This window comes from Drosophila persimilis, unplaced genomic scaffold (assembly GCF_003286085.1).
Source record: "Drosophila persimilis strain 14011-0111.01,24,50 unplaced genomic scaffold, DperRS2 tig00000000-arrow-pilon, whole genome shotgun sequence".
Taxonomy (NCBI): Eukaryota; Metazoa; Arthropoda; class Insecta; order Diptera; family Drosophilidae; genus Drosophila; species Drosophila persimilis.
In genome coordinates, this window is record NW_020825288.1 from 14,885,291 (window position 1) to 14,897,412 (window position 12,122).

Sequence of the window (12,122 nt, forward strand, 5' to 3'; positions counted from 1 at the left end):
CAAACAACAGACATCAGAGGGGGGGGGGGGGGGGGTCTTCTATTTGGTTTGGTGTATATTTTACCTTAAATTTCAGGGCCTCCTTGTCGTAGGGATTGGGCAGACTGTCCACCAGGGCCTTGGCCTTGCAGATGCTGCTGCCGCTGCTGCTGTGGACCGCCATCGAGGTGCGATCCTCGGCCGATATGGAGCTGTGCGGACTGCCGGGACGCACCAGAGCCTGTGTGCCTGCAGCGAAAGGATTTAGGAGTTTGATAAATATTTACTATTATTCTAGGCCCCTCTGGATCAAAGTTTGTCTGGGGAAAATTTCCAATTAATGGGCCCACAGCCAATTAGCCGCCGGCAGCAGAGGACCTCAAGGAATTTTTCCCTGGACAAACATGCCCTCACACACACACACACACACACACACACACACACACACACACACACACACACACAAACGAATCGTTTGGTTAATTAAAAACTTTTCAAATATTTTCCCACACACACACACACACACACTGAGGCAAAGACAAAGACCTAGGCAGGGTCCGGGACTCCCAAAAATATTCAAATATGCACTTGAAGTTTTCCATTATTTTGTTGTTGTTGTTGTTTTTTGTGCCTTTTCTTGCTGTTTGGTTTTGGGCTGGCCAAAGCTTTTGGGCTAATCCTTGCTTTGTGTGTCCTGGTATTTTTCCTTGCACTTTTCAAAGTGCCCCCAATCGCCTCCCACCACCCACCCACCGCCCTCGTGCGGCTCTGCCTTTTGGGGGTTTATTTTTTGGGCAGAAAGTTTTGTTCATTAAAAAAGGGAAGCGGTTGCCCTTCATTTAACCACGCCCCAGACATCGCGCCAACCAGCAACTGCATTAAAAATTCATTAAGTTTTGGCAAAATTTTCGTGCAGCAACAGCAGCGTTGAAAGCCGCAACAAGAACTACAACTGTTAATAGACCAATATGCAAGCCAGGCAGTCTGGGAATTTTTCTATGCAACATCCACACCATCTGCCACACAGACAGCCCAGGCAGGGGCGGAGCCAGGAAGCAGGACAAGCAACAGACAAAATCAAACCCCGAAAAACTCCCAAATTGCAAGAGGGAGATGCACATACAGATACATAGATACTCGTACATAGATACGAGTGCAATTTGTTGTGTACTTACTCGAACCGGAAGCACTGGGCAAACTTTCAACGGAGCTGGCCGAACAGGCAAACGCCTGATCGCTCATGCTGCCACGGTCGGTATTGTCTTGGGAGTTGCTGAAATCCCTCGACGTATCCTTTGTGGCAACAAAGTTCCTTCCATTCTCATTAAAAGTGCCAATTTCCTTTGGCGAGCTACGCATCTCGCTCGACTGCCGAAACCGAATCCGAATCCCAGATCCCCCAAGTGAAAGTTGGATGAGTCGCCGGAGTCGTCATCGTTGTGCGATAAATTCCATGTTGAAGGGTGGAGTAAGAACAAAAACGGAGGGAAAGTTTTGTTAGTTAAATCATTAAAAAGTTTTAAACGAACATTCCAATACACTCTGAGAGAGAGGAGAGAGGAGGAGCGATGTCTGGCTTGGCTTCCGCTTTGCCTGTGGCTTTGCCTGTGGCTCTGGCTCTCACAATTGACCTCTTGACCACCGAAGGCTAATGACATGCCAGAGCGATTAAAGGACCTGCAGCTCATCTCACAGAAGGGTTTGCCTTTGCTCATACTCATATGTATATATATTTTTTTTGTTGGGCTCAAAAACATTTAAAGTTTCTCCGAAATGAACTTTCGCTTTCGCTCCGAGGATGGGCCAGAAAACTCATTAAACTGGCATTTGCATTTAGAGTGCATGTTGGTGGGCCGTGTCTCGCTTTCTAAGCCAAAGAGTTTAGGCCAACATCATTATGAGGGGCCTACGAGCAGAGCAGAGTGCCCCCCGCCGATTGCATATGCAAATCCAGCCAATGACCAGGCTAATTACATTTTGCAGGCCACAGAATGCGTCAACATTCGCTGCACAGCTGCCACCCTACCCCAGGATTAATTAACTTACATGATGCACGGTGGCCTTCTGGCAAATGGTGTTCGCCTTGCCGTGCGGCAGGCCATTCTTTTTGGCCTTGGCGGCCAGCAGACTGGGGGCCAGGCCGTGCATCCGCGTGGCCCCAATGTCCTCGTAGTCCGACGAGGGGCTGGGCGACAGCGACGGCGACTCCCCGATGCCGCCGCTCAGCGTCCGGTATCGGGCCGTGCAATTGTTGGTGCCAATCTGTCGGGGAGAGAAAAGACGCAAAAAGAAGTTGAGTGCGTTGCCGTATTAGCCAAGTTAAGGCGAGTCAACTTTGTCAAATGAAATGCTGATGTCCAGGCTGCAGGCACCACCCCCTCCACCGCTCCATGCACAACTTTGTTGGTATTCCGGCAACGTTTAGCCGGCTTAAGTGCCAGGAGAGGGACACAGCAAAAACTTGGCTAAAAAGCTTTTCAAGTTTTTATGCGCCCTCGTTGTGCATTTCGGCCAGACGAGACGAGACGAGACGAGACGAGACGAGACGACATTTGGCCAAATGCGAAGTTTGTTTGTCACAAAGAGCACTTAATCAATTTAGACGCAGTTGCAGATGCAGTTCGACGGGTGGGAGCTTGGAGCCTGCAACTTAAATGAGACCGTGCCCCGTGCCCCGTGCCCCACACTTACCGATACGGCACTGAGCCTGGAGGTAACGCTTTGTAGATCTGAAATGGAACCCGCATAGTCGCCGCTCTCACGATCATGGGATCTGAAAATCACAAAGAAAACAATTATTATGGCGAATTTCTTTAAATAATTCTTTAAATAAATAAATCTGTAAGTGTGAAGCTATCTAAAAGCCACCTGAGTCCTGAGTCCTGGAAAGGAACTTTAAAATCGTATTGGGCAAACATTTTGATGGCAAACAATAATTTTGGGCAAAGGTCTACAGCCAGCCAGAGGCTGAGGCTGAGGCAGAGGCTGAGGCAGAGGCCAGAGGTGGCCAGAGGTCGTGAGGCAAACAAAGGTCATATAAATAAATACTTGATATCGTTTTCCTGGCTATTTTTGTTGTTGTTGTTGCTTTGCTTTCCACCTTCCTTTTCGTCCGTTTTCGTCCGCCCCAGAGGCGCACAGGGCGTATACGTTATTTCAGCAAGTCCTTTTGTATGCGTACGTGTGGAAAACGCTTCACTGGGGGCGGGGGCCAGCCGGCTGCCACCCGGTTGATTGAGAGTAGAGCTCCATCTGGTGGATTGGCGTTGAAGTAGCAATAATGCCATTTCATTCAAGTGTCGTGCTGTCTCTGCCACAGCCACAGCCACTGACTTTTCGTCTTCGTTTCGTCTTCTTATTGGTTTTGACTGCCTGCCACCTGCCCTTGGCCCTTGCCCCATTATTGTGGCATGCGTAACAATATGAAATTGATGACTTTCGCTCCAATACGTTTCGATATGTTGGTCTGCCACTCCGTCACTCAGTCACTAATTCCCACATTCATTCCCCCATTCATTCATTCATTCATTCATTCATTCCCCCATTCATTCGTTTGGCTGATTCATTCATGTGGCTGCAGAGCATTGATAACCGCACTAATGAAGTGAAGACTAGGCTACCCTTTTTGCTGTCTGTCTGCTGGGTCAATCCTTTGGCGCACCTTTGATTGCTTTGCTTTCTTTTGGCCACCTTTGAGGGCTTTGGGCAGGCTGTTTACTGGTCCAAAAATGTTTGGCCTTTTCCATGGCCGACTGAGCAGGCATTTTGTGGCACAGTTTTATGGTTCAATGATCATTCGATGGCTTTCCTGCCCTGTCCTGCCGCTTTGCCCCTTTGAAGTCCAACCCAAAAAGGGGTCATATCATAACTGTCCATGCCTCCATGCCCCCCATTCCACTCCATCACAATCAATCCCTGCTCTGTCCCTGCCCCCACCATCGACTCTGGTTTCATTTTATTTATTAATGCGCCACCTTTACTGTCGGCCCTTCGGCCATAAACTCAACTGCAAATAATAATGGCAATCAACAATACAGCCCCCTGTATAGAGGGGGGGGGGGGGGGGGGGGGGGGGGAGGGCCACTCACCTGGCATGCGTTAAGGGTATTATTGTCGGTGGATTTGGCGGCTGTTGGGGCACGATAAGACCTCGACGCGGCGGCCCTCGTTGCGGTAGTGAAATATCTCCGGCGGATCTTAATGAAATTACGCCCGTGCTCTCGCGGTTGTTCGAGAAGCGTACACGGCCACCCTGCAACACAAAAAAGAGAAGGAAAGAGAGAGAGAGAGAGGGAGAGTCAGACATGGGGATTAGCATTCAAGTGGAATTTGTTGGCCGCCGTGGAGCAACAAAATTATGAAAAATTAACAAAGTTATAAAAGTTTATGATGGTAAAGCGACACCACCGTTGCGGGTGCTGGTGGGGCATGCCACACTTTTGCTGCCACCGCTGCTGCAGTGGAATTTTAAATTTTTTGGTGTTGTTTTTCGACAAACGGAAATTGCAAAGTTTTGTCGTTTTTTCTCGTTAATTTGGAATGGAATCTGGCTTAGAGAGAAACGTGGCTTAGAAGGGGCACTGGCCTGATCAAAGGTCGACCCAAACAATACAATTTCCACCCCCCCACCGCCCTCAAGATAACCCCATTAACCTTTTTTTTTTTGGCCTGGCCGGCGCAAAAGTTTCATTTCAATTTTAAACAAATTTCGTTTGCCACATCAAAGGGAAACATCGTCTCCGCTGGGACGACTGCCGCTCCGTCTTCGACTTCCATTCCGTTTCCGATTCCGTTGAGTGATTTCAATTGACTAAGAAAACAAATTCGCAAACCAACCAGAAAGAAGCCCAAATGCCGATAACTTGCCTAATGCGTTACCACAAAAGCGCAACTCACAGACGAAAAAAAAAAGGAAAACAAACCAAAGGAAAATTATGCAAAAGGAAAAGTCTCAAGACGCCAGAGAGAGCCAGGGCACACACAATACACAATCTGGCTGAAAGGAGAGTCAAAGTCGAGCAAGTCAACAAGAATTATGCACTTTTTGACTGTCAATAAAAATAAAGTGAGTTCGAGTCGCAGTGGCAGTGGCAGTGGCACTCAGCAAAAGGAGTGGCAGTAGGGGGAGGGGGTGGGGCAATGCCAAAGGACATACAAATCGAAGTTGGTAGAAATCAATGCGCCAGCACAAAAATATATTCAGCGTATAATTTAATAAAGCAAATAAAAGAGAGAGAGAGAGAGAGAGAGAGGAAAAGCTGAACGGGAAAACTCCCTTGCAACTTTTGTGGCTGGCAAATTCCGTAGAGAAATCAAAGCTGGAATTGGGATTGAGTAGGGGTACGGGTTCGGGTTCGGGATTGGAAAAGGGAGCCACCAAGTAAGCAGGATTAACGGCGCAGACAGAGAGGGAGGGAGAGAGAGAGAGAGAGAGAGACACAGAAGGCGGCTGGGAATATAAATCCAAAATGTGATTGCAACTGCGACAATGTTGCCCCTTTGTATGCCCTGGCTAGAGGGTGGATTCCACTGTCTATAAGGCAGGAACTGTCCTCAAAAACCATCGAGGAACCTGTAGAAAACATCAGGGTATGGCCAGGGCCTTGACTCTAAGGCTGCTTGGGGGGCAGACACTCACCTGAATGGTGGCAGCTGGTCCGCAGTTGAGGCCGGCCATCAGGAAGTCATCGGGATCGCTTTCGTAGGGCGGCTCGTCGTACCAATGACCTTGATGGTGGAGCGCACTCACCGCATAATGGGCCCCGCCTCCAATGCCCATGCCCATGGCCACGCCTGCCCCAGTTCTGAGGGCCTCGTCGTACATATAGGTGTCGTCTGCAACGGGATAGACGCAAGTTTCGAGATTATGTGGAGTCCACAGACAGTGGGGAGAACTTTAAAAACTTTTTTAAGCGCCCCGAAAAATGTGCAGAGAGAGAGAGAGAGAGGAGATGGCAACACAATATTATTATACGGAACGTTGCACACAAAACTTGAAATGCCATTTGCCACATGCGAGGCGCCCAGAAGTTGCTGCAGCTTTGGGCCTGGTCGTGGCTCGGCTTATGGTCGGCTGCAGGTCCCGGAAACGGACATAAGATTTTATGCTCGCTTATGCATGTGACGCTCGCCAGACGACAGCAAAAGCAAAAGCATTTCAAGTGTAAAATTCCCCACTGCATACTTTCGGGGGGCCAGCAGCTGCTCTTTAAAAGTTCACCCCCCCCCCACCCGCAGTCTGTGGGGGGTGGGACTTACCCATGCGTCCCTCGCCGCGACTCATTTGCAACAGACCCTGACGTATGTCACGCAGAATCTGCAAAAGACCAAAACAAAGTTGCATTAGTTTTTTTTATTTTTGGGGGGCTGATTCGATCGAGGCGAATATTAAAGTATTTTTTGTGTACATATTTCGGGCAGCACTTTGTCTGCTGCCGGGCCCCAGACGTGACTGCCGTACGGAATGCCGTCAACTTTTTGAAGGCGATGACAACAAAGGGGAAGCCCCCCCCCCCCCCGCCATCTTATTAGCTCTAGAGCTCAGGCAGCAGCAAAGACGTTAAAATTACAAAATTCCATTTGAAAAGTGATACAATTTTCCTGCCAGCGGAAGGAAAACTACTTGAATGTGACTTTTTCTTTATTTTCTCCGTTCCGTGTGCTCGGAATACTAAATATGTATATGGAAAATGCTGGGCGGAGGGCAGAAAGCATGCCAGGGCCGCAAACAGAAATGGCAATAGAAAAAAGTACCAAAAAAGGATGGAAAAAAGTACGAAAAAGGGACAGCAAAACGTACAGAAAATAGTACGAAAAAAAGACGAAAAAAAGTACAGAAAAATATACACCAAAAATACAAAAAAAACTACAAAAAATACTACTAAAAGTAGTAAAAAAAATTACAAAAAAAAGTACTTAAAGTAGTAGTAAAAGCAACACTAAAGCGAGCTCGCTCTCTCGCGCTGAAAAATTAGCTAAAAGCTTTTTTGGCCAGCAAAGCACACCCCTCCCCCCCCTGCCACTTGGCCTATTAAAAATGCATTCAAATGGCATTTTACTTGGGGGCTGCCCCCCACACCTACACACACACACACACATGTGCTGCGCCAGTTACCAAATTGAAATTTACGTGGCCAAGACACCGAGACCTGTCTTACAATTGTAATCACATTGCTCTGCTTAATGCAAACCCCCCCCGACCCCCGACCACCTTTTTGGGGAAAGAAATAGTAGCATGGCCAGGGCAAACATTTATCCTACATCCCAGAGATCCCCATCCTGCGGACTTTTGCTCTACGCTCGTCATAAATATTTCATGTGCATGGCTTTTACCAGCTTCTGGGCAGGGCAGGGCAGGAGGAGGGGACAGAGATGGTTCCAATCCCCCATGCCTTGTGAAGACTACTACAAAAACAGCAATTACAATTAGACAAACAGAATGTTGTTTGGCCAAGTTAAGCAGCAGCACTAACAACAATTCCCCCCATAGCCTCCTCCTGGACCTGCGCCTGCTCCTCGTCCTGGTGCTCCTGGTGCTCCTCCTCCTCCTCCTGTTGTGTGCTTTTCATTTATGCACAAAAATTATTGCCCTTGCTTAGGCCTGGACACATTTTCAGGCGGATGTGGGTCTCTGAGCAAACAGCAACGCAATTTCTGTGTGTGTGTCCCTGCCATCTCTTTTTGTCCATGTATCTGTATCTGTATCTGTATCTATCATTGAAAGCTGATAACTGCCATAATTAACTGGGGCCAGAGAACCCACAGTTGATTGGGCAGACAGGAGACTAGCATAGAAATGATTTCCTTAATCGATTGAAGAAGAATCTCAGCCTGGGCATTCTTCACGGCACCCCTCACGGCTTACACAATCAATCAAGTGCGGAATGGGAGTCGTAGTCAGCCAGGGAATCATCCCCAGTAATGCCCGTAGAATCAGGCAATCAACAGGAGAGGACAGGAGTTTTCCTGTTGAGTCTTACGTTCTGGTTCGTTTTTAATTCTCTTGGCATATATGAATAAATAAGCTGCTCTTTCATTCACACTTCACGCACACACACAGTTAGAGCTGTGCAAACACATAGATACACTCTCTCTATCCCTTTATCATGCACTTTCTTTTCCGAGAGTGTGGCAAGTAATTCTTTCTCCCTTTTTTTTGGTACTGTATGACAGACAAAAGTTTATCATCTGGCACGTTGCACTTCATTGTTTTTGTTGTTGTTTCTCTCTGCCTGTGTGTGTGTGTGTGTGTGTGCGATGTATCTGTGTGCTTAACATTTGGTCCGTGTCTGTTTTGCATGTTTTTTGGTAGGAGAAGCTTGTCTTTGGACTTGGACTTGAGGCTGGACTCGGAGTCGGATTCGGACACGGACTCAGACTCGGGCTTTTATGCCCTGAAATAATTGCTGTTTTTATATCAAATATTTTTAATAGCTTTTTTAATTGGCTTGTGCATGTAAGAGTTGTAGCATTTATATTGCATGTCCTCAAGATAAAGAAACAGTAACAGTGAGTTTCGCAACTATAAAACCATTTTTAAGTGGAGTTTCACAGCAGAAAAAGTTGAGCTGCAATAACTACAGAAAATTATATTTATTTGCCACTGATTATGGTACATGCACCGAGAGAAAAATGGCATCGTAAAAATAAAAAGAGCCATATTTTAATTAAATATTTTAAATAAATATAAAAAACTTGTATTTACATTTAAATATTCTTGAAAATAATTTTGATATGGCCCATAATTAAACTAAATATAAAAAGCGCCTTAAAATAAATATAAAAACTTGTTTGTAGGAATTTTAAATATAAAAAATATTTATATTTAATTTAAATGTGAAATATATATTTTTTTTAATTTGAAATATATTTATTTTGAATAAGAAATATAGTTAAAAGGAAATTCATTTAATTTAAGTATAAAATATATTTAATTAAATATTCCTCCTTTTTTAATTAAGTACCATTATTAGCAGATAATTGTTAATTAAATAAATAAATAAATATTATTAATTTAATTGAGAAATAAATTGAATTTATATATGTATATTTGAAATATATTTAATTGAAATTTTTATTTAAATATGAAATGTACTCAATTGAAATAAATAATATATGTGTAATTTAAGTATATACAAAATATTTAATGTAACTAAAAAATATATTTCATTGAAATATGAAATATACACAATTAAAATATATGCAATTTAAAAATGAAATATGTTTAATTTGAATACAAAAAAATTTAATTTTTAGTTAATTTAAATATTAAATATTTTTCATTTAATTACGAAATATATTCAATTTGAATATAAAATATATTTCATTTAAATAAAAACTATATATTTGATTGAAATATGAAATTTATTTAATTAAAATATATTCAAAAAATAAATATATTTAATTTAAATATGAAAAATATTTTTCATCTAAATGCGAAAAATATATAATTTTAATCAAATATTTCCCTTCTCGCGACATCTCATTGCAAAAATAATGCCATAAAAATGAAAAGAGTGACACTACACTATCGAACCGCACTGTAGCCCCGTTAAGAAAGGCTTTCTGCATTCGGCCTCGATTTTCGTTGGCTGCTGGGTATTTTATTCATGAAAATACAGCCTCCGAAACTGTGAAATTAATAGTGTGGCATGTGGCATGTGGCAAGTGGCAAGTGGCATGTGGCATTCGCCGCCTCCCATGCTTGCCGCCCAAGGTTTATGTTTATTTAATTTGCGAAAAGTGCCCAAAACAAATACACGCTTGATTTATTCGCAGCAATTGGCAAATGTTTGCCATTCGCATTTATCCGTTTGCCTTAAAGGATGTTCAAGGATGTGTTCAAAGATGTGTGTGTGTGTGTGTGTGTGTGTGTGTGTTTTGCTTACCTCCTCGTGCTCCCGTTGAAATTTTTCCTTTTTCCGCATGGCCTCCTGGACTTTCAACTGAAATTGGAATAATTTGTAGTCGTAGTTATTGCTGAGTGATTTTGTTTATTTATGAATGGCAGTGGAACTAATTTTGTTGGCCCAGGCCCAGGCCCAGGCCCAGGCCTTGGCAACAGCAGCAGCAACAAGCAACAGACGTTGACAGGACGAAAACCGTTGGAGTTTGCTTTTAGGCGTGTCCTGGGTGGGTCTTAGAGGGTGGGCATGGCGGCCTTTGCATTATGCATTTTCCAAATGTTTTGTGCTGCCGCTGTTGCCGCTGCTGCCGCTGCAGGTGTCGCTGTCTGTTTTGTGTTGTTGTCGCCGCTGATTGCATTCTGCTGCTTGTTTTTAGTTGGGCGCCGTGCGCGCTGTCATTAATAATGAATGTTGACGGCAATGAACTTTTAAATGTTGCATGCATCTACACGCTTCCTCCTCTGCTGTTGCTGCTGCTGGTGGCATGCCATTACAGGTAAACGTGCTCAAAAGCAACAGCCGCAGCTTTCGTGTTGAAATTGCATTGCAAATGCAGTCGCACAGGGGGCTGCTGTTCGTTTTGGGGGTAGCGGCTGGGGTTTGGGTTGATTGGGGCGAAACTTTCTTCTTGTTGTTTTGTGCAAATTTTTCTCTGTTGGGGTAAAATTTGTTGGCTGTCGCAGCTGTTGCAACAGCAGCAGCAGCAGCAGCAGCAGTGGCAGTGGCAACAGCAGCTTGTTAAATTTGCTGCATAAATATTTATGCGACTATGCCAACATTTAACCAAGCCAATAAGCATTCCACCCACTGCTGTGCACATAGATACGCACATAGACATATATACCTATGTATATGCATAAAATATACAAAATTACATACACTTGCGGTCAACAAAGTAGGGGTGAGTGCCTAGGTTTCAATAAAAATCCTCTTGCTGAAGGTTAGGGTAGGTTATGGCGGTAGCTGGGAAGGGGGGATGGATTCCTCCTCCACCTTGAAGGGTTTGACAATCTAGAGGCGGGAGTGCCGTGCTACAAAGGACTTTTGTTGAAACCTTTCTTCAATTTTAAATTTATTTTGGGTTTGATCGAATGAAGGATCGTATTTAGGTTTTTATCCTTAATTTGTGTCATCAAGGTCGAAGAATTTGGAGGGAGATATTATTTGGTTCAATTATCTGTCCAGTTTTCTAGGGTAGAGGTCCTCTTAGACCATCCCTTTGTGCAGGTAGACTTGATTCTCGCAAGACGCCTCGCAAATAGGTTTTTGAAGGATTGAATGAAAGTTCTCTAGGCAGAGCAGACATTTCAAGAATGTCTCAAGATCTGTTGTGGGAGGAAGTCTAAATAATCTGCTATGAATGGCTTTGGGCTGCGATGAGACCGTATGTAAGACACGATGCCGATAGTTTTAGGTATATCCTTATTAATTATTCTCTGACTCAAACTTTTTTCTCTCACAACGATTCCAAAAGTAAATCGAAACCGATCGGCCCGCGCTCTGCAACCTTATCGACGTTTTTAACCGATATATACCATTGGTATCTCCCACAGAGTGTATGGTATGATATGGTGTGGTAGATACCAAGGAGCACTGTGTAGTATTATTGATTATTGTTACTATTTCATTATGTTTCATTTTTTTCTCCAAACACGAATTCCTTTCTTTGATGGAATGATCCATCCAGCGTCGATCTCCATCCCTAGCCGTATTTTTGGTATTAGCCGTTTTGGTTAGCCGTATTTTTGGTATTTTTCCAGTGTGGCCGTACACTTATGGATTATTAATGTACACCAGGGATGTCATGTTGGCGGATAGGTGCTCTCCTACCACAGTTCTACTCTCTATTCCCTAAACTATTAAGTATTCCCCATCCCCTCTTAATCTTTTACCCTATCATCTGTCCTGTTGGAACACCCCTAATATTCCCACCTCTGCTGTAGCTCGTGGCCCTTAAGATACCCTTGTGTAATGGCTTACCCTATGGATTGTCTCCTCGAAACTGTGCTGCTGTCCGCCCGCACCGCCGTTTATCATTTGAAAGTGCCGCAGACGATCGTTGGCGGCCTGAAAAGAGAACCAGAAAAAATCAATTTAAATTTAAAGGAAAAGGAAAAAACTTTTAAATGCAATTTCTGTTAAGGGTTCTCCATTGCTGGTTCTGTTGTGGCTTATTAACCTTCTTGGCTTTTGGCCGAGAACTTTCTGGTCTGCTCATAAATCAAGGACTCCGACTAC

General features: G+C 44.2%; 1 protein-coding gene across 2 annotated transcripts in view; it reads right to left on the reverse strand.

The window, feature by feature from the left end:
• LOC6588320 (sterile alpha motif domain-containing protein 5) overlaps positions 1-12,122 on the reverse strand; it is a 132,518-nt gene that overhangs the window by 1,142 nt on the left and 119,254 nt on the right. For both annotated transcript variants that reach the window (XM_026994531.1, XM_026994526.1), the window contains 9 exons: positions 11,865-11,951; positions 9,867-9,923; positions 6,238-6,295; positions 5,618-5,814; positions 4,068-4,231; positions 2,671-2,752; positions 2,026-2,241; positions 1,155-1,347; positions 65-228 (listed from right to left, as the gene is read on the reverse strand). In XM_026994531.1, the coding sequence (XP_026850332.1) occupies positions 65-228; positions 1,155-1,347; positions 2,026-2,241; positions 2,671-2,752; positions 4,068-4,231; positions 5,618-5,814; positions 6,238-6,295; positions 9,867-9,923; positions 11,865-11,951 (1,218 nt within the window). The remainder of the gene's footprint in view (positions 1-64; positions 229-1,154; positions 1,348-2,025; positions 2,242-2,670; positions 2,753-4,067; positions 4,232-5,617; positions 5,815-6,237; positions 6,296-9,866; positions 9,924-11,864; positions 11,952-12,122) is intronic.